This window comes from Octopus sinensis, linkage group LG8 (assembly GCF_006345805.1).
Source record: "Octopus sinensis linkage group LG8, ASM634580v1, whole genome shotgun sequence".
Taxonomy (NCBI): Eukaryota; Metazoa; Mollusca; class Cephalopoda; order Octopoda; family Octopodidae; genus Octopus; species Octopus sinensis.
Window position 1 is genome coordinate 1,018,296 of NC_043004.1, and position 23,162 is coordinate 1,041,457.

General features: G+C 38.4%; 1 protein-coding gene across 1 annotated transcript in view; it reads right to left on the reverse strand.

Moving 5' to 3' along the window:
* The window catches only part of LOC115215143, a 62,501-nt gene extending 49,533 nt beyond the window's left edge, over window positions 1–12,968 (reverse strand). The window contains exons 1-2 of the mRNA XM_029784316.2: window positions 12,603–12,968; window positions 5,995–6,378 (exon numbers count right to left, since the gene is read on the reverse strand). Coding sequence (XP_029640176.1) covers window positions 5,995–6,313 — 319 coding nt within the window. The 5' untranslated portion in view covers window positions 6,314–6,378; window positions 12,603–12,968. The remainder of the gene's footprint in view (window positions 1–5,994; window positions 6,379–12,602) is intronic.
* Between the last annotated feature and the right edge of the window lie 10,194 nt (window positions 12,969–23,162).

Consider the following 23,162-nt stretch of genomic DNA (forward strand, 5'->3'; position numbering starts at 1 on the left):
AGTTGTTGTATTAAAAATAAATAAATATAAATATGTATAAAAATATATGTAAATATGTATAAGTATAAATATATATGACAGTTTAAAAGTTTGAATTAATTATTTAAAGCTTCTTACAATTGTTTCACATCGTAAGATGTTTTAAATAATTAATTCAAAACTTCTAAAGTGTCATTTATAATTATACATACTTACATAAATTTTTTTACATATTTATATTTATTTATTTATACATTTTTAATACAACAACTATTTTCTCACATGTATATCTTTCTGAGGTGTTTTGATATTGATTTCCTAATATCAATAATAATATATTATTAAAAAATATATATATATATATACTCTCTCATGCACCAAATAGCAGTTGCTAGAAAGCCTCCATGAAGTAAAACCAAGTAGCAACACCAAATGGCGGTGCCCCAGCATGGCCACAGCTCATAGGCTGGAACTGGAATCAATCAATCAATCATAATCGCTCATATTAAATATATAAATACTTTAAAAGTATTAATACTTTGACACAATAGAGCACTCAATATAAATTCAGTATATAATATTCTCATTGAATATATTTAACTAAAGATTTATATCTATATGCTTTCAGTAAGAATGGCTGTATTATACGGTGCCCATATTTTCCAATCCAGTAAATAATAACAATGATATTTTTATATAAGCTTAAAGCTTATGCTGTTCACCATGCAATGACTAATGAAAATGTCGAGGGCTTATATGCCCCGTTATTAGACTATCTTCCTTAGTCATTGCCTGGTGAACGCCATAAACTTTAACCTTATAGAAAAATACCATTATTATTATTTACAGGATTATAAAATACGGCGTCATATAACAAAATCATTTGCACCAAAAGCATATATATATATATATCTACACACACATACATACATACACACATATATCTCTCTCTATATATATCCATATATATATTATATATATATATATATATATATAAAGTTAATCCAAACATGAAAACACAAGAAAACGAGGACGTGGAACAAGTAAACAAGTATAGTGTTATTGAATGCTCAGGAAAGGAAAGAAAGAAGGAGGATTTAACGTTTCGAGCGGAGCTCTTCGTCAGAAACATAGGAAAAGGAAAGATCCAAGGAAGGGAAGAAGGAGGGAAAAAAATCGCCAACGGTACACACATGGTCACATTGGTGACATGCCCAGTAATTCCCAGGAAAGTGGGCTTATCCATTGGTTCCATTCTCATAATTGTTTCACTAATCCAGTAACAACAATACAAAGTATGTAGCCCTTAAAACGGTTTTTGTGTATTTATTAAGAATACCGAAATGTCTTAGAAAGGATCTTGCTTTTAGGAATTCCCAATAAGTTGTGAATACCCGAATTGCGAAGTCAGTTATGTAATAATTAATTACCCTATAGTAAGAATTCAAATAAAGTAGCCCCAAAAAGGGCTTTAATATGTTCCCGGAGTATATAGAACATAGGAGGAAATACTAATAAGTTATGTATACTAAAATCGTGAAGCATGTTACGTAATAACAGGCTAATCAGATATAAGGTAATAACAATTCAAAGTAATTAACTACGGAAAAGGCTTTTGTGCATTCCCAGAGAAAATTACCCTCAGCAGTGCTATTCGTGAATAAGTCACTAACCGAAATAAGTGGATCTATTGTTTAGGAGAATACTTAACTAAAATAGTTCAAATACTAAGAAATAAGTATACTCAATTTCATTTTTACCAAATAATTTACGAAGGAGGGAATGGGTTATTTCCCTTGGAAGCTTAAAAATAATTATGCCCGCTGTTCAACTGCACCCAAATGTTATTCTTCCCGCCATTTACCCGAACATTTTTTCGAAATCAATTTATACCTAAAACCTCCCCAGACACATAAGCAATGTGTGTGTGAAGCTTAGGAAAAATTGGTCAAGCCGTTTTTGCGCAAAATGAAGACATACCGATACAAACACACACATACATATTTTCAGTTTTAATATGTAAGATATATATATATATATACACACACACAAACTAAGAAATGGAATTAAATGCAGGTGTTACTCAAAAGATTTGAATAACACCTGTGTTTAACTCCATTTCTTAATTTATCTATGTTAAACAAAAACATTTCACTAAACTCTGGAACTTCTACCTTTATAAGTAGGCAGTAACATTGTTGGCCCTTATGTGAAATTTTGCTACCCTGGTAACTATTTATTTACTTTTTCCATGTTATTTGTACTCATTGAAAAAATATACATGCATTTATATAAATATATATATATGTATGTATGTATGTATATATATTATATATATATATATATATATATATATAGGTAATGAAGGTTATGGAAAGGGTCATAGCCCAACTAATTAGCGAGAGAGTCAGTTTAGATGAGATGGAGTTTAGATTCGTGCCAGGGATAAGCACCACTGATGCCATATTTCTGATAAGACAGCTGCAGGAGAAATACCTAGCCAAAGATAAACCTCTGTACCTGGCTTTCGTTGACATGGAGAAAGCCTTTGACAGGGTCCCCCGATCCCTTATCTGATGGTCAATGAGGAAACCTGCTGAGGCAAGATGAATGGTTAGTGTGAGCTGTGCAAGCAATGTACAGGGACGCTGTCAGTAAGGTGAGAGTTGGCAATGACTACAGTGAAGAATTCTGGGTAGAGGCTGGGGTCCACTAAGGTTCAGTCCTCAGCCCCCTCCTATTAATCATAGTCCTCCAGGCAATAACAGAGGAATTCAAGACAGGATGCCCCTGGGAGCTCCTCTATGCTGACGATCTTGCTCTAATTGCTGAGTCACTATCAGAACTAGAGGAAAAGTTTCAGGTGTGGAAACAAGGATTAGAATTGAAGGGCCTTAGAGTCAACCTAGCTAAAACCAAAGTCCTAATATGTAGGAAGGCAGGCAAACCACAAATCCCTTCAGGTAGATGGCCCTGCTCAATCTGTAGTAGAGGCATAGGTAGAAACTCTATAATATGTACCCATTGTAAGCTATGGACACCATAAGAGGTGCAGCAATATCAAAGGAAGGCTAACTGGGAAGATATTTTTGTATGTGGCAGATGCTCGGGAGCAATAAACACTGAAAATGTGCAGAGAACAACTTCTGCCACATTCCAGGGAGAAAAACTAGAAGTAGTTGATAGCTTCTGTTAGCTAGGTGACCAAGTCAGTAGTTGGGGAGGGTGCGCTGAAAGTGTAGCTGCTAGAATAAGAATAGCCTGGGCAAAGTTCAGAGAGCTCTTACCTCTGCTGGTGACAAAGGGCCTCTCACTCAGAATTAAAGTTAGACTGTATGACACATGTGTATGAACAGCCATGCTACATGGCAGTGAAACATGGGTCGTGACTGCTGAGGACATGTGTAAGCTCGCACGGAATGAAGCCAGTATTCTCTGATGGATGTGTAATGTCAGTGTGCATACCTGACAGAGTGTAAGTACCTTGAGAGAAAAGTTGGACCTAAGAAGCATCAGATGTGGTGTGCAAGAGAGACGATTGTACTGGTATAGTCATATGGCGAGAATGGATGAGGATAGCAGTGTGAAAAAGTGCCACACCCAAGCAGTTGAGGGAACCTGTGGAAGAAGTAGACCCAGGAAGACCTGGAATGAGGTGGTGAAGCATGACCTTTGAACATTAGGCCTCATCGAGGCAATGACTAGTGACTGAGACCTTTGGAAATATGCTGTGCTTGAGAAGACCCAGCAAAGCAAGTGAGACAATAACCTCGTGGTGTATGCCAGGGATGTAACCATCCTACTTATGCGTACCTTTCCTTCATTGGACACTAAAACTCTGCTTGCGAAAACCTGCTGAGGCAAGTGAAATCGAAATTGAAATCAAATTTGTTGACTGGCATCTGCACTAGTGGAGCGCTAAGCGCACCATCCGAGTGTGATCGTTGACAGAGCAGCTAACTGGCTTCGAGCCAGTGGCACATAAAAGGGCACCATTCGAGTTACCAGCGTTGCCTTACTGGCACTTGTGCCAGTGGAATATGAAAAAGCATTCGAGCGAGGTCGTTGCCAGTGCCACTGAACTGGCTCCTGTGCAGGTGGCATGTAAAAACCACCATTTGAGAGTGGCCGTTGCCAGTACCACCTGACTGGCCCTCGTGCTAGTGGCACGTAAAAGCACCCATTACACTCTCGGAGTGGTTGGCGTTAGGAAGGGCATTTGGTAGATGGAAACTGAAACTGTCGTGTGGGTGTATATATATATATATATATATATATATATATGTAGTCTTATCTTCATTCTGATTGTTAGTCTTACCTTCATACAAGTTATTAGTCTTATCGGAAAATATGAATTTATATTTAGAACTTTTAAAATTTCTAATGTCAGAGAAAAATCTGAAAGTCAACATAAGTATTAAGATAACAAATGTCTCTCCCCCACTGCCACCACTATAAAAATGCCCTAACAGTGGCTTCAAATATATGATATATTATTAATTTTTATCTCCTAATATAATAATGAGTGTAGTGTTTTTATATATTTGTATGTATATATATGACGCATGTGTATGAACAGCCATGCTGCATGGAAGGGAAACGTATGGTGTGCCTGCTGAGGACATGTGTAAGCTTGCAAGAAATGAAGCTAGTATGCTCCGCTGGATATGTAATGTCAGTGTGCATACACGACAGTGTGCAAGTGCCCTGAGAGAAAAGTTGAACTTAAGAAGCATCAGATGTGGTGTGCAAGAGAGACGACTAGGCTGGTATGGTCATGAGTTGGCACACACACACACACATATATATATGTGTGTGTGTGTGTGTGTATGCCCTTCCTTCATTGGACACTAAACTCTGCTTGCGAAGACCTGTTGAGGCATGTGAAATCGAAATCAAATTTGATGACAGGCATCCATGCTAGTGGAGCGCTAAGAGTACCATATGAGTGAGATTGTTGCCAGAGCAACAAGCTGGCCTCTGTGCTGATGGCATGTTAAAAACACCATTCGAGCGTGATCGTTACCTGCATCACCTTGTGGCACGTGAAAAAACATTTGAGTGAGGTCGTTGCCAGTGCCACTGGACTGGCTCCTGTGCAGGTGGCACATAAAAAGCCTCATTTGAGCGTGGCCATTGCCAGTACTGCTTGACTGGCCCTCATGCTGGTGGCACGTAAAAGCACCCACTACATACTCGGAGTGGTTGGCGTTAGGAAGGGCATGAAGCTGTAGAAACTCTGCCAGATCAGATTGGAGTCTGGTGCAGCTATCTGGTTTGCCAGCCCTCAGTCAAATCGTCCAACCCATGCCAGCATGGAAAGCGGACGTTAAATGATGATGATGATATATGTTTGTGTACATAGAGTGCACCTCAACTCTATATGTACATAGAGTGCACCTCAACTCTATATGTACATAGAGTGCACCTCAATAGAAAGGGAGAGTGTTAGATAGAGTAAATAACTGCAAGTGCAGTATTGAGGGGTTAACCCTTTTGTTACCGTATTTATTTTGAGAAGCTCTGTGTTTCTTTCAATTAATTCTAAATATAACAAAGAATTTAATAAAAGAACTTAGTTATCATTCAGCTAGTGTTGGGAACATAAATTGTGACTAAGGTTTGGTGGAAGATTTTAATTCAATACTTATGAAAACAAAACATTTGTACTAGAGCCAGAGGCGGTTTTGGCCGGGTTGGTATCAAAAGGGTTAAAGCATGATAGGAAGGACAGGAACAGTTTTGTTGTTGTGAAGGTGCTCCAAGGCAACCCAAACAAAAGGGGCCAAGAGAAATAACTGAAACATGTTAACAAGATGAGTTTGGATAACTAATAGGTGAATGTTTTTTTCTGTTTGTTTTGTTTTGTTTCTTTTCTTGTATCAACCTTTGGACAGCAACAACGCAGGAATCGATTCATTCAACTTTTAGTTCTTAAAGATGGTGCTCCATTATGGCCACAGTCTAATGACTGGAACAAGCAAAAGATAAAAGATGGGCAATAAATTTACTTACTCATGTAACGTGGCATCGGCTTCGGCTTCTCTTTAATTATGTCCAAAAGACTTTTCAAACTGCTTTCTGTGAAACATATGCTGCTACCCATGCTGTCATTGTCCAGGCATTGTTTACTTACATCCATTTTCTCAACACTCTTCAAATTTAAGGAAAACTTTAAGGATTTCTTCAGAATGGCTCTGTTGAGTTCTTTCAAACATAAAACAATATTTTGGTTATCCACACTGGCTAAACTAATATAAGGTGGGTCTTCATCAATAGAACAGTATTGATATTGAGCATTTTGCTGCTCTGAGGAAGATTTTTGCTGGTCCATGTGTTGTAATGATATTTCCAAAATCGGAGTATTTGTTAAGAGTTGTTTCAAGAGGACCAATGAAACTGAAAAGAAAAATGATATTGTGTTAAAGGAAATAAAATATACATATTCTGAAAACTATTTGCAACAGAATTTTAAACAAAAAGAAGACATTATTTACATTATTTACATTTGACGGATATTTGTCCTCATCTTGTTTGTTGTTAACACAACGTTTCGGCTGATATACCCTCCAGCCTTCATCAGGTGTCTCGGAGAAATTTCGAACTTGAGTTCTCATTCCTAAGGTATTTTTTTGATATAATAATAATAATAATAATAATAATTATTATTATTATTCAGGTCACTGCCTGGAATCAAACCTGGAATCTTGGGGTTAGTAGCCTGAGCACTTAACCACTACGCCATGTGCCCGTGGGCATAGTGGTTAAGAGTGCGGGCTACTAACATTGAAAAATACCTTATGAATGAGAACCCAGGTTCGAAATTTCTCCAAGACACCTGATGAAGGCTGGAAGGTATATCAACCAAAACGTGTTAACAACAAACAAGATGAGGACAAATATCCATCAAATGTAAATAATGTACATAATTCCTCATCCCTTAAATATACAACTGGAAAAGAAAACATATCTGAAGACAATACTCCCTCAATACTCGATAACCACCAATGTCTTGTGTTTTATTCTGACACCTGGGAGATGCAAGCACAAGACCACTCTGCCTAGTGAAGCTGCACCAACAGATATGTCACCTCCTAAGAAGAGAAGAGAGGACTGTAGGGGCACAAAGAAAAGGGAACCGAACAGGGGTTGACCGACCGGCCACAGCTGGACACACTGTGCCCAATCTTCTCACTTGTGATGTCTTACGACGCATGTGTGCGAATAGCCATGCTGTATGGCAGAGAAACATGAGCTGTGATTGCTGAGGACATGTGTAAGCTTGCAAGAAATGAAGCTAGCATGCTCCGCTGGATGTGTAATGTCAGTGTGCAGACACGACAGAGTGCAAGTGCCCTGAGAGAAAAGTTGAACTTAAGAAGCATCAGATGTGGTGTGCAAGAGAGATGACTAGGCTGGTATGGGCATGTGTTGTGTATGGATGAGGACAGCTGTGTGAAAAAGTGTAACATCCTAGCAGTAGAGGGAACCTGTGAAAGAGGTAGACCCAGGAAGAGCTGGGATGAGGTAGTGAAGCACAACCTTTGAACGTTGGACCTCGTGGAGGCGATGATGAGTGACCAAGACCTTTGGAGATATGCTGTGCTTGAGAAAACCCGGCAAGCCAAGTTAGACTGTAACCATGGCCTATGCCAGTGCAGCATAACAGGACCATTTAAGAGTACCCCTCAAGCACTGGGCAATAAACTGTACTTACGAAGACCTGTTGAGTCAAGTGAAGTCAGTGTTGTGGCCTATGACACGGAGGTGAGGTGGCTGAGTTCCTTCCGAGCGTTGGGCTCATGGGGGTAAAGTGGCCAAGCTCCTTTTGAGTGTTGGGCCTCACGGAGGCAATGACCAAGACCTTATGTCATGCTTGAGAAGAAGACCCATCAAGCTGAGCAAAATCACAGTTGTGGCAGATACCAGTGTCATGCAAATGGCACATAAAAGCACCTATTACACACTCAGAGTGGTTGGCATTAAGAAGAGCATCCAGTCATAGAAAACTATACCAAATCAGACTGAAGTCTGGTGCAGCCTTCCAGCATGCCAGCCCAGTCAAACCATCCAACCCATGCCAGCTTGATCAATGGACATTAAATGATAATGATGATGGTGACATATATATATATATATGGTGTCTTTTAGACACCCTAATTTTTAATTGTTAAAAAATTTTTTTACCTTTGTAAGGTATTTCTTTCATGCTGGCCACTTGATAATTTCGACACTTAAATATCGATATTATCCTCATATATAAATTTATATAATTCGTTATTATATTCACTGCGGTGCTTATTTTAACCATATCGTACTTATGCGGTGATTTGGCGGGCGATTCAGACTGGCTGTGTCCATACGTGCATATGTATGTATGTACGACGCTCGTATATGTAAGTATATCGTTTGCTGTGCATATATATATCTGTATTTATGTACCCTTGATATATTCAATTGATGACGGTAAAGCTTATCTAAAGCAGAACCAGAAATCCTTGGATCTTGAATTATTCAATAATTTTTGCTTGTATGTTTTGTACCTCCGCTTTACCTCATGGTGCGATATGAACATTTAACGTGGTACTATAGTCAGTGTTTCGACTGCTATTTCGGCATGTTGGTGTCTTTTAGACACCCTAATTTTTAATTATATATATATATATATATATATATATCCTTTTATTCTTTTACTTCTTTCAGTCATTTGACTGCAGTCATCCTGGCGCACCACTTCTAGTCGAACAAACTGACCCCAGGACATATTCTTTGTAAGCCTAGTACTTATTCTATCGATCTCTTTTGCTGTTATGAGGACGTAAACACACCAATATCAGTTGTCAAGCAATGGTGGTGGGGGACAAACACAGGCACACAAACATATATATATATATATATATACACACATATAATTATATATATAAATGAGCAAAACGCTCCCACTCCATCCAATGGATGGTGCTGAGTTGTCAAACATTTAAACCAAATTTTCTCAAAGCAACTTGTCCCACCGTCCCATAGGCCTCTCCTTTGAGAAACACTGATTTAACCTAAATTTGAGACACCAGCAAAAGAAGAAATAAAGATAGACATTTTTTCTATTCCAAATATACTGCATTTTGTGGCATTATTTCAAGCCAGCCAGCTTTTTTTGCACGAACTGCAAGTGCATTTTTCTTGCATATGCGTAGTATTGATCACAACAGCTGATGTACTTGACCGTACAAATGCACATTCCCACAGCTTTATAGATCGCATTCCCACCTGGAATCGATTTTTGTAATTTTTTGAAGACTCATACACACCCTGATACTGCTGGTATCTACATATCAAATTTGAGTGCAATCGGACGGAGGATGCCCGAGATCCTAGAAGACATACACACAGACAGACAGAATGGATTTTATATAATAGATATATATATATATATATATGATGGGCTTCTATCAGTTTCTGTCTACCAAATCCACTCACAAGGCTTTGGTTGGCTTGAAGCTGTAGTAGAAGACACTTGCCCAAGGTGCCATGCAGTGGGACAACCTGGAACCATGTGGCTGGTAAGCAAGCTATTTACCACATGTGTGGTAAGTAGGAACTCAGCCAACTCGCCTCCATGAGGCCCAACATCAAAAGGAACCATGTTGGGGGACAAGCTTCTTACCACACAGCCACGCCATATATGTATATATATATCATCATCATTGTTTAACACCCATTTTCCATGCTGGCATGGGTTGGATGGTTTGACTGAGGTCTGTAGAGCCAGCAGCTGCACTAGGCTCCAATTTGATCAGGCAATATTTCTACAGCTGAATGCTCTTCCTAATGCCAACCACTCCAAAAGTGTAATGGGGGCTTTTTATGTGCCACCAGCACAGGAGCCAGTCAGGCGGGACTGGCATCAATCACGTTGAGACAGTGCCTTTTATGTACCACTGGCACGGGAGGCCAGTCAGAGTGTACTGGCATCAGCTTTTTACATGCCACCAGCACAGAGGCCAGTCAGGTAGTCCTAGCATTGATCAAGTTCAGATAGTGCTTTTTATGTGCCACCAGAATGGGAGCTAGTCAGGGGGCACTGGGCACAGCTACGATTTTGGTTTTACTTGACTCAACAGGTTTTTTCAAGCATATATCACCTGGGTACTCTTAAATGGGTTGGACATGTAACCTTGGCATCAGCCATATATATATATATATATATATCCAGTGGCTGAGGATTAGAACCATGCTTTGAAACTTAAAGTACCAAGGAATTTAAATCAAACTGTTTTGATTCATCATCATTATCATAGTTTAACATCTGTTTTTCATGCTGGCATGTGTTGGACGGTTTGACTGAGGTCTGGAGAGCCAGAAGGTTGCACCAGGCTTCTATCTGATCTGGCAATGTTTCTACAGGCAGATGCCCTTCCTAATACCAACCACTCCAAGAGTGTAGTGGGGGATTTTTACATGTCACTGGCACAGGAGCCAGTCAGGTGGGCCTGGAATCAATCATATTGGGATAGTGTTTTTTACGTGCCACCGGCACTGGAGGTCAGTCAGGGGGTACTGGCATCAGCCACATTCGGATGGTGCTTTTTATGTGCCACCAGCACAGGAGTCGGTCAGAGGGCACTGGCATCATATATATAATATATATATGAATACACACATATATATATATATAAATACATACACACATAATACATACTTGCACAATTTATTTATTTATTTCATCTCGTTTCCAGGTACTCTTGCAAAACATTAACCAAATCTGGACATTTCTTCGGAATATATCCGGAAATTATCTAGTGTTCGAAATCCGTCAGTTTTACAGACTTGTCTACTTTTAGCATCGTAGATCTCGAATCTGATTTCGAAATATATAAGAAAAGAGTTGGAAATATTACCCCATCCTTTTTCCTTAATTTTTCAGTTCTGATACATATTTTTTTTTCTTTTTTCTTCTATAATGTTTTCAGATTTACGTTACGTAACTCTGAAGACTAGTAATCTCAGATGTTTAGAAAATAAATCGGAAAAAAAAATAACAGAAGAAAATTAGTGAAAATGGGTCAGCCTTCCTTCTTAAAATGTCTCTGCTCCAAGAGAAAAACTTTCCTAAGTATTTGTAATGTAAAATGCTTAGAGCATAGTAAAAAAAAAAAGAATTAAACTGTTTGGTACATCAGATAATTTCTGACTCTATTATAAAGGAATAACAAATCTTCTATCCCGGCTGAAGTGTTTTAAAATCCGGTAACCCCTGTTAAAGAACAACGAATAAAATCTCTGATGCTATCTCGGTCATATGTGACAACGTGATAGAGTGACAGAATTAGTTGTAGGTCAGACGAAAATACCAGACCGTACTTAGAATTCCGCGTCCGATTCTCGCCGAGATCAGCTTCATTTTCCCAGAGTCAATTACATAGGTCACAGGTCAACAAAAGACAGTAACTTTATTGATTTATTGGTCAACACTCTCCTTCACAAATTATACTTTAAGTTATATATTAGTTTAGAGGAGCGAGAACAGTGCTTGGTGAGGTTTGATGACACATGCAAGTCAAGAAGGAAGGCGCTTGGGCAGTTAGAAATAACAGCCAAAACTATTCTCAGATTGCTCAACACTATCCGAGGAAGGAAAGATCACATTGGGTAATAGATTCCTAGATACACTTAGAAAACGTAAAAGAGAATGGTTTCGTTTGGAATGTCGATGTTAATAATTATAGGTAAACAACAAAAAACTTTTTTGTGGCAAAATCGGACAATTTGTTGCCAAATAAAACTGCGAAGTTGATGCCCTTACTGAAACTTTTAATAAACATCATAAATTATTTCCTTTATCAAGTATTAAATAAAAAAAAATTAACCTAGAAATGAATGTTTCCGATAAATAAAGCAATTTATAATTAGAAATTCTGGCGATCTTACTTTATTTAGCCGAAATTCCCCACAAAGGGTTTCAAAACAGTTTTAACAGACATTTTGAAAGAATTAGAAGAAAGTTCTCCGATAATTTTCCTTCATGTAAATAAATGTCTACGGTTAATTTAAGAATTTGCCAGCAAAAACTTATAAAATGACAATAGGCATAGTTTCGCCCAATACGATGTACATGTTTATATGTTGTATATGGAAATGAAAGCTTTTCCTATAAATTGAAAAAAGATATGATACAAATCAGTATATATGCGTGCAGACCCATCATCTTATTTATTTTTACAATAAAATTCCGATATAACCGTAATCTACACCATCTGACAAGTATTTGGAGAAAATTTCACGAAGAAAAAACAAAAAACATAACCGAAAATTATGAGGAAACAAAACCAGAAGAGGGTCACGCTTGTATAAAAATAAAGGCGATCTTTCGTCTCTAGTATTGCCAAAATAAATAACAAAAACAAATATAATTTAAGTTTTTAAATACTGTTTTGGCAGACAACCCTCAGTCCGATTTATAATAATAATAATAATAATAATAATAATAATAATAATAATAATTGATAATTGATAATAATTGACAAATAAAACCTCACACCGACCGTAAAAAGTAATTAAAATAAGAAAAAACATTTTTAATAACTGTAGCATAACTACCAAGAAAAAAATTATAAAAAAACTCGTACCTGTTTTTGCTTTTTCTTTTTCCCACTTAGGCGTTGAGCCTTAAGCAAAACGGGACTCTGGAGGATTTCGCCGTGAACATCATGTATTCGTTCATTCTTGTGATTTTTCTCCAAGTCTTTTAGAAATGCCCAACTCATAAATGGACCAAAAATGAAGCAGAGCTACTCCGCTTGTGTTAATTGCAGCCGGGTTAGTTACGACTGCTCTAGATTTGTTACGTCATGCAACTATGTATCAACAATTAAAATCGTGGAGGGGCGAGTTTAGTATTTATATAACAATGAAAAGTACATAAAAACTGACCTGTTTCGAAGCAGGAACAGGGTTCCGCTTCCCGAAATAAGCACGTAATATACATACATGCGCGCGCACACACACACACACACACACACACACACATATATAAGTAGGTAATTTATCAGTTTGGTTAGAATAAAATAATAATAATAATAATAATAATATAATAATAATAATAATAATAATAATAATAATAATCCAAGGGGGATAAGTGATAAACCGCACAAAGAGACGAATTAATCTTAGAGGAATCGTGGACTATCATTCAATTAGGAAAAGCTGGAGACAACATTCTTCAGTGGTTGGCACGGCATCGACTAACTATGAATATGTACACCTGGGTAACGTCACCTTACTACATGTGGTGATGTTACTCATGGGAAATTATGGTATTGCAAGCGTTGTATAAAGAGCGAATCTGTTCGTTACAGTTCATGTTTTGAGAGGAGTCATATTTCGCCAGTGGTTATGTTGTGTAAAAAGTAACTTGAATTATCTCTCCCTTAATTTCTATTTATATATATAGATGGAATTTACACACACACACACACACACACACACACACACAAAAGACGAAGACGGGTGTGTAAACAACAAGCAGATGTATTAGTTTAACGCTCGGGAAGTGAGAATGTCTTTTACATTTCGAGCCTACGCTCTTCAACAGAAAGGAATAAAAGAAAATAAACAGGGAGAATGGAAAAGATACATATATATATATATATATATATCACCGTGACCGACTAGGCTATCAGATGTTCTTACACATCGCTGGTCACAATGCGTTTTTCGCATTGTTTTTGCCTTCAAATGACGCCACCCAGCTGGCTAAGCAAGCAGGCCAACAGAAGAAAGAGTGAGAGAAAGTTGTGGCGAAAGAGTACAGCAGGGATCGCTGGAGCCTCGTGGAGCTTTAGGTGTTTTCGCTCAATAAACACTCACAACGGCCTGTCTGGGAATCGAAACGGCGATCCTACAACCGCGAGTCCGCCGCCCTAACCACTGGGCCATTGGGCCTCCTCACACACACACACATATATGTATGTGTGTATGTATGTGTGTGTATGTATGTATGTATGTATGTATGTGTGTGTGTGTGTATGTATATATGTATGTATGTATAATTCGTTATGACGTGGTTTGCGCCTGAAGAATATGTTTGAGATCTCTCAGCATATGAAACTATAATACATGCATTGTAACTTAAAATAAATGGCGGACCGTCACCACACCCCCATTCTGTTTTTTATTTACTTATTTATTTATTCATTTATTTTTTACAGAAACCCACATTTTTGGGTACAGAGATTCCGAATCTGTAAAAAAAATTTGCATTTCAAAATTTTAATTCCTCCAGTTTCTTCATTTTTCCACATTTTCAGAAATTTTCTTTGGCGAATTACACGGAAAAATACGGAGATTATGATTCTGAATAAGAAAATTTTTTATAATTTCAATTTAAGTAAAAACAACAAAGCAAAAAAAAAAAAAAAGTCAACCCTCGCGAATGAACGGTATATACAGGATATTTTAAAACCCTTTCGGTCATTGAGCATGCATAGGGCTTTTCCAATCCGCGCATTAAATAAGCTTTCAAGAAGTATCTCTACATGCTAGAAATAACAGCCAAATCTCCAACAAACTCTACATAATTAGTAGGCATTCTTGCGCAATGAAATTTTCTACATATGTTCTTCATACAGTGTAGATCTTTTTTTTTTTTACAGCTGAAAGAGGTTTTTCTACAAAACGAGACTTAACATTTACAAAAAATACGCGTCGCGCATTTGTGTGAGTTCAAAACCTGTATTGCTTGGCGATTTGAACAAGTAAATGTTCAAACTTTGGGGTACCTCTTTTTGTCCAACTCGACACCACCCGATACCCTTGGCATTTCAATTTTACCCCCACCCCATCCAGTTTCTTCATGTTTTACTTTTTTTCAGAATTCTTAAGGGGCAAATTACATAGAAGGGGGAGAGGTTACTATTTCTTTTTAATTCAAATTTAAAAGCATTTTTTCATAATTCAATTTTGGGGAAAAATTAAATTTTGAAATGCAGATTTTTTTTTACAGATTCGGAATCTCCGTAGCCGAAAATGTGGGTTTCTGTGAAAAAAAGAAAAGAAATGGGGTCCTGGTGACGGTCCGCCATAGAGAAGTCCAACTGCGTTTCGTGGTTCGCTACCTCAACAGCTCCTTTATAGGATCCAGTGACTAAAGACATCATCAGGAGGAACCATGTCCAGTTTCGGCCCCTACTCCTCTACCGTTTTCGGCGTGGCGGGCCCCACCCCTTTCGGAGATCTCTTCAGCTCTGGTGTTGAGTGCATTTCTTCTTTCTTCTGTTCTTTGGTTTCTTCGATGCAGCGTCAACGAGTGTCAGCGGGCGACTGACCTTCCTATCAAATTTCCCTTTAAATACTCGCTGGTAGGCTCCAGTAGCCAGCACCAGCTAGTTGTCACATGACACTGTCTAAACTTCAACTGACGACCAATGGAAGGGAAGGTCGCGTAATCTTGGCGCGCGCCCTCTCTAAACTTGCCTTCCAGCAGTGTCGTGTTAGTTTCAGTTCCAGCAGCCAGAGCCGACCAGGTGTTTGGTGGCACAAGCCTTCGAACTAGGAGGAGTGGGTGCCATGAACGAGACCGCTACCTCTCAATCAGCGATGCTGCTTAAGTGTCAGCCAGTCTCACCTAGCGACGCTATTTCCTAGTCGGCATGTTATAGCTTTCAAGACATTTTTGGTATTCTCGCTTCAGAAGATGGCTTTTTTCGACGGTCTCCTCTATCCTCCTTATTACTTTTCTTAGCTCTGAGCTCGAAAATGCAAACTTTCTTTTGAATAACGTTGTCATTCTCCTTTCAATGAAGCCTCTAACACCCACTTGCCAGGTGGTAATACTGGACAGTCCTCCCCTGTTCCCCACACTCTTCGATTAATTTTTTGTACCTCTTCTCCTTCCATTGCTCTGCATCAGCGATGTTCTCTGTCAGCTTTAGCAAAATTCCAGTTCTCCGTTCTGTGTTCCATAGGATTAAGTCTAAGTCTTTTTGTCGTTTTTATGAGTGGAAATATTAACAGTCTTTCTAAATTCGTGGCCAGCTCCCAGTATCCCTTTCATCTTTCGTTTGTCTCGTATATTTTATTTGAAGGCCAGACATGCACACACACACACAAACACACACACACACACAACACATACATGCACGCACATACACACACAGCACACATTCCCACACGCACACATAAAGACACATAGTCTTTATAGGCGTATGAGCGGCTGTGTGGTAAGTAGCTTGCTTACCAGCCACATGGTTCCAGGTTCAGTCCCACTGCGTGGCACCTTGGGCAAGTGTCTTCTACTATAGCCTCAGGCCGACCAAAGCCTTGTGAGTGGATTTGGTAGACGGAAACTGAAAGAAGCCCGTCATATATATGTATATATATATATATATATATATATATATATATATATATATATTATATATATATATATGTATATATATATATGTATATATATATATATATATATATATATATATATATATGTGTGTGTGTGTGTGTGTGTATGTATGTGTGTGTGTCTATGTTTGTCTCCCCCCTCCAACATCGTTGACAACCGATGGTGGTGTGTTTACGTCCTTGTAACTTAACGGTTCGGCAAAAGAGACTGAGAGAATAAGTACTAGGCTTACGAAGAATATGTCCTGGAGTAGATTTGCTCGATTAAAGGCGATACTCCAGCATGGCCACAGTCAAATGACTGAAACAAGCAAAAGAGTACATATACATATACAGAGAGCGCGAGAGTGAGAGACAGAGTGACAGAGAGAGAGAGAGAGAGAGTGGAGTTGGTCAGCAGCAAAATGGACTTCCGATACGAGAAGAGAATCAAAAGAATATTAACAGTGAGTGTTAAGCGAATCTGAATGATATTTCGTTTTTGGATTTGGTTTGCAAGATTCTTTATATGAGTTCGTGTGTTGAAGCATATTCTGTTGTGTCTGGGGAGAGTCGTTTTCTTTTTGTGCCTTATAATGTAACACGCTCACCGGTAAAATTTCCATAAAAAAAATAAAAATAGAAAAAAAGAAATAAGTGGAAATTTAAAGAAAATGACTCTCCCCAGACACAATATAATCTGAATGAACAAAACAGAAATCTCTGACGACTTAAGCCCCGATGTACGTAAAGTAATAAACCATTGATAAATATATTCTCGTCTCCACTAGTTTGTTTGCGTATCGCTTAACAAAGCTACACTACGTCTAATCTGTTATGTTAGCATTTTACAGAGATTTTCAAGGAGACATTCCACAGCACTCTTTCACATTATGAGTGGTATTAACCACTACCACACAGTAGGTTCGTGTATCTTTCGTTTCAGACTCGTCCATTCGACGGATCTCATTGTTCAGTGTCTTGGCTACAACATCATGTCGCATTGGTGGACAATAATGCGATGACATTTTCGGACATAAGACGTTCATAATTTTGCCGGATTAGTCTTTCGCTGTGGGTTCTTTGGAAGTTGGTAAAATGCAAAATATATTTCGTTGGCCGCGTGAATAGTAACTGCAGAAAAATCCCCAAATGTTTAACTGAAATACTGGCTCTTTTCGGTTTGAACGGCAGTTTTTTCTAGCGTTGTCATATGAAATTGTCACCCATAATTATGACCCTAGTATCGATCTATTGCATTTCAATTTGTTTTAGGGTTAGGGTTAGTTAGGGTTAGGGTTAGGGGTGGGGGAAGGGTATCTTCTTTTCTTCACCCAATAAACCCAATCTGTTTCTTAAACTAGGGACATATTCATACGGCACAGAATGTTCTTTACCCCAATGGACGTCATTGATTGGTTGAAATTGCAGAAATTGAAGGAAAAAACCCAACAAATATCTAACAAACTATAGAATTTTCTCAATAAAGCCAAGAGAAAAAGATGTTTTATAAACACATTCTACCAGTATACGAAGTTTTAAATTTGTTAGTTACCTAGAAATTATGTTAAAAACTGCCGTTCAAACCGAAAAGATCCGAAATACTTATTGCTGGACAAAAGAATATTTGGTGTTGGCTGTTTATAATTAATGACATTAATAATTACGGACCGGGAGAGAGACAACTGTTCTGAAATGACAGGAGTTTATCTGTCAGATAACAATCAGTCGGCTCAAAATATACAAAGTCAACTGCGCAAATATCCACGTGGAGGTCCTTGGTTGTCTGCCCTAGGCCGCCAAATTGCTTTTACGAGGGGCTGCTAAATAGTTCCTGGCTTTGGGTAAAAGAAAATACAAGAGGATCAGTTAATTATAATTTTATTCAACATATTGCCCTCTCAGATTCACACGCAGTGGTCCTTCAGTTTTTTTTTATCCCTGTAAAAGAAGGTTGTGCCTCTAACCTCAGCAGGTTGGGTCTTAACCAGGCTTTTCGCAAAACCTTAAGGCCAGCAACTTTTCAGCACACCCCCTCATATAAGGGACCGGAAGCCAAAGTCTAGAATGTTTGAGAAAACCATGTCACACCCACTGCCTCACACTGACTGGCCGGTTAATCGACCGATCACGTGAAACTGTGGTGGTTTCCTTGTGGTGTCTGAACGATTGTCTTTCGATTGGAGTTTTGAATCACCGCTACTCCTTATAACAAACACATCGAGATACAATAAAAAGGAAAAAGAGATAAAGGAATAAAGAAAATGTTTGAAAACCGGTAGATATCGCCCCAGATATTTGCAGTTTAGTCATCATATTTGCAGATTAGAATCGACATAATATTGATGAGGTTTTAGTTGTTTTAATTTTGCTTACATATTTCTTATGGGATGGTTGTACTTCATAATGAAAATCCTTTGTCGCGTGAACATCCTAGCGTATATTGTTTGGAAATATAATAGAATAATGTATCAATTATACGACTTTCATGCAATAACAAAACAAAAACAATATCGACGGCAAATTATTTGAATGAAGGGCGACAGGTAAGATATACTGGAAGATCTTTATGGTGTCTTGTGAAGAGAACTGTGGTTATTGCTGTTTTTTTTTCTTTATTTATTGGTAACGTGTTAATTTATTTCCGTTTGATCGATTTTGGTTAATGTGACATCACTTCGGTTTTGAATAGAATATCAGAGACAATTAATCAGACAACAAATGTATTCGGTTAAGTTACTCTGTGTGTTTGTGTGTGTGTGTGTGTGTGTGTGGTGTGTGTGTGTGTGTGTGTGAGTGTGAGTGTGTGTGTGTGTATGTGTGTGTGTGCGCGCGCGAGTGAAATATGACTTCTCTCAAAACATGAACGGTAACGAACAGATTCGCTCCTTTTACAACGCTTGCAGTGCCATAATTTTCCATGAATAACGTTACCACATGTAGTAAGGTGACGTGGTAAATTACAATTTTTACAGGTGTACATATTCATAGTGAAGGCGCAATGGCCCAGTGGTTAGGGCAGCGGACTCGCGGTCGTAGGATCGCGGTTTCGATTCCAGACCGGGCGTTGTGAGTGTTTATTGAGCGAAAACATCTGAAGCTCCACGAGGCTCCGGCAGGGGATGGTGGTGATCCCTGCTGTACTCTTTCACCACAACTTTCTCTCACTCTTACTTCCTGTTTCTGTTGTACCTGTATTTCAAAGGGCCGGCCTTGTCACTCTCTGTGTCACGTTGAATATCCCCGAGAACTGCGTTAAGGGTACACGTGTCTGTGGAGTGCTCAGCCACTTACACGTTAATTTCACGAGCAGGCTGTTCCGTTGATCGGATCAACTGGAACCCTCGTTGTCGTAACCGACGGAGTGCTTCCACACACATATTCATAATTAATCGATGCCGTACCAACCACTGAAGAATGTTGTCTCCAGCTTTTCCTAATTGAATGATAGTCCACAATTCCTCTAAGATTGATTTGTTCCTTTGCTTCTTTTATTACTTATCTCCCCCTTAATTTTTATTTATTTTTTAATCTAACCAAACTGAAAAATAACATGTATATAACCGGGTTCAGTCCCACTGCGTGGCACCTTGGGCAAGTGTCTTCTACTATAGTCTCGGGTCGATCTATGTACGTGTGTGTATATGTTTGTGTGTCTGTGTTTGTCCCCCCCAACATCGCTTGACAACCGATGCTGGTGTGTTTATGTCCCCATAACTTAGCGGTTCAGCAAAAACAGATCGATAGAATAAGTCCTGGGGTCGATTTGCTCGACTAAAAGCGGTGCTCCAACATGGCCACAGTCAAATGACCGAAGCAAGTAAAAGAGTAAAGAGTATGTGTGTGTGTGTATGCATATATATAAGTGCCTATGTTTGTACATATATATATATGTATGCATATGTATGTGTTTATGTATGTGTACAATATGTTTGTGTGTGTGTGTGTGTGTGTGTGTGTGTGTGTGTGTGTGACTGCGTGTGTGTATGTGTGTAATTTTACAGTTGACAATAACTTCGAAATATCGCCTTTCTCACCGTCGTCAGACAGCTTGAAACTTCGAAACCGGAACTTCAATGTCACTTCCAAGCTTTTCTCCGAAAAACTCATTAAAATGTACTCTACTGCGCAAAAAAAACAAACAAAAAACAAAAAGCAAAAACAAAAGCAAACAAACAAAAAAATTAAAAGAAAAGAAAAATATTGAGAAAACTTTACAATTCGATGTTAAATTCTTTCTATATATAACTTGACATAAAAAAACAAACACATATAGACCTTGTCAGCCAAGACTTCCTTTTGTACCCACCAAAAACTCCCCTTTTTATAAATTTAATCTTTTTTTTCTATTCAAACCCCAGTTTTCGGCTACGGAGAATACGAATCTGCAAAAAAATTGACAAAAATCGGCATTTTGAAATTACCACCAGCCCTCCGTAAATTCTTCATTTTAAACTTTTTTTCAGAATTTTTTTTTCAAAATATACAGAAAATTACGGAGAAATTTTTCTAGTTAGAGTTACGGTTAGTTACTTGTTTCAGTCATTGGATTGCGACCATGCTGGGGCATCGCCTTAAAGGGTTTTTGTCAAACAAACACAGGCTTCTTTCAATTCCTGTCTACCAAATCCACACACAAGGCTTTGGCCGATCCTGGGCTATAGCAGAGTCGAGCAGTAAACTTCTCACCACACAGCCATACACACAAAAGACATACACCACACACACACACACATGTGCGTTGACTGCAGCACCAGAGCCCTTTAGCTCTTACTCTCGAGAGAATGAACTAAGCAGAGCAGGAAGACATACAAGAACGGAAAATGTCACTGAAGAGGTCACAGATGTGTGACGAAAGATTTCCGGACAATGGACATGAGTTAGAATAAGAACAATAATAAACGAGCGAAGAACGAATATATAGTGCGTGTGTTTATTTGGAAAAATAAATGACCGTCCCGAAATACAGCAATATTTGTTTCAACACACAGCTTCACATCAGGAATCTTGCAACACAAATTTATATATTAGTGCAAAACTGGTGTACGCTTGGATAATAAAATATGCCTTCGAAAGAACAACTTTTTTCTATACAGACATATATATATATATATATATATATGCACATAAGCATACACAAATACATACATACACACACGCGCACACACACACACCACACACACACACTTCGATGCATTTTTAATACAGTTAATATTCGTTACTAAGCACAATATCATCATAAATACTGCTATTCTATCGACGTCTATGTAAAGTGAAAACCGAGTCTATATCAGTCATATTATTGTCAACCTTTTGATGGAAACCAAATAAAAGAAGTGCATTGTTTGTTTATATATAACATGCAGTTTTATAATCAAATATTGTTACATACAAAATGAAAGTGAAGCGAAGTTAGCCGAGGCATAGATATTTAATAGCTATGTAATCTTATTACTATTTATGTTAAAGCAATAGGCGTACCTTTACAATTGTGCGCAGCCGACTTTGTTTTCTCCTGACTTCCAGAAAAATGGATATTTTTTAATAAAATTCACACGAGTCGGTTTGGTTTTGTCATAACTTTGCAACCACGTAGTTTCAGGTTCAGTCTCACAGCACGGCACATTGGGTGTCTTCCGCTATATTGTCGGGCCGATCAGGGGCATGTGAGTAAATTTGGTACACACACACACACACACACACACACACACACACGCACACATGTATATATGTGCGCGTGTATATATGTGTATGTCTTTGTGTTTGTCTCACACTACCTGACAACCGGTGTTGGTTTGTTTACGCCTCCATATCTTAGAGGCTTGCAAAAGACACCGATTGTCCAAGTACCAGAATTAGAACTAAGTCGGTCGTAGGGTCGATTGTTTTGGCTGAGCACTTCAAGGCGTTGCCCCAGCATGGCCGTTGTCCAATGACTGAACAAATTAAAGATAAATGACAAACGTTTCTTTAAATGGTGCGGTGATTAAAGAATGCACGAATATCCATTCTTTATACATTTATAAAACTGTGGAGAAAGAAGAGATGCATCTTATTGTGTCTTGGGAGGGTCATTACACCAGTAATTATAAACACACGCACTGTTTCAGCATCAGTTCTTTATTCTTATTCAATAAGTCAAATATCAAACCAACCAATTAATCGATTTTTGTTTAACGCGTTGGTTAAACAATCAAAGTTATTGTCAAGGTACTTTCGTCGTTACTCGTGACCTCATTAATGACCTGCTCCCTGTCTTGAAGGTCAGAAACAAAACCTCTTACAGTTATCACAACTGTAAGACTGACAGCTGCCTAGTAACTCTTAGTATTCCATTAATCTCTTTCTGCGAACGCTAAGACGACTCATACGGGAGATATCTTATGAATACGGAATGTGATTTAATGGAATATATTAAGCATACTGTGTTGTAGCAGTAATAGTTTCGATCGTCTTAAGATGTTCCAAGCGTGACCACCTCATCTTTTTTGTCGTAAGAGATGGATAATGTAATGTGTTATTTCTGCAATAGACTCGGGTGTGATCTGAAGAAGATTTGGTTGTTACTTCTAGCAGATCGAGTGACGACGTGTATACGCGCGCATGCGTGTCTGTAATATCTTATTAAGCATTTTCGTGATGTGAAGGCGCGGGTTCAGGGGTCAAGGAATTACAAGATCGTGGTTCCGTTTCTCGGACTGAGCGATGCGTTTTGTCCTTGAGTAAAACACTGCATTGCAAGTAGCTCTACTTGGTGCACCGTGCACCTGCACAGACAACGTCGGTTGGATGCAGTAAGTGAGATAATCATGTAT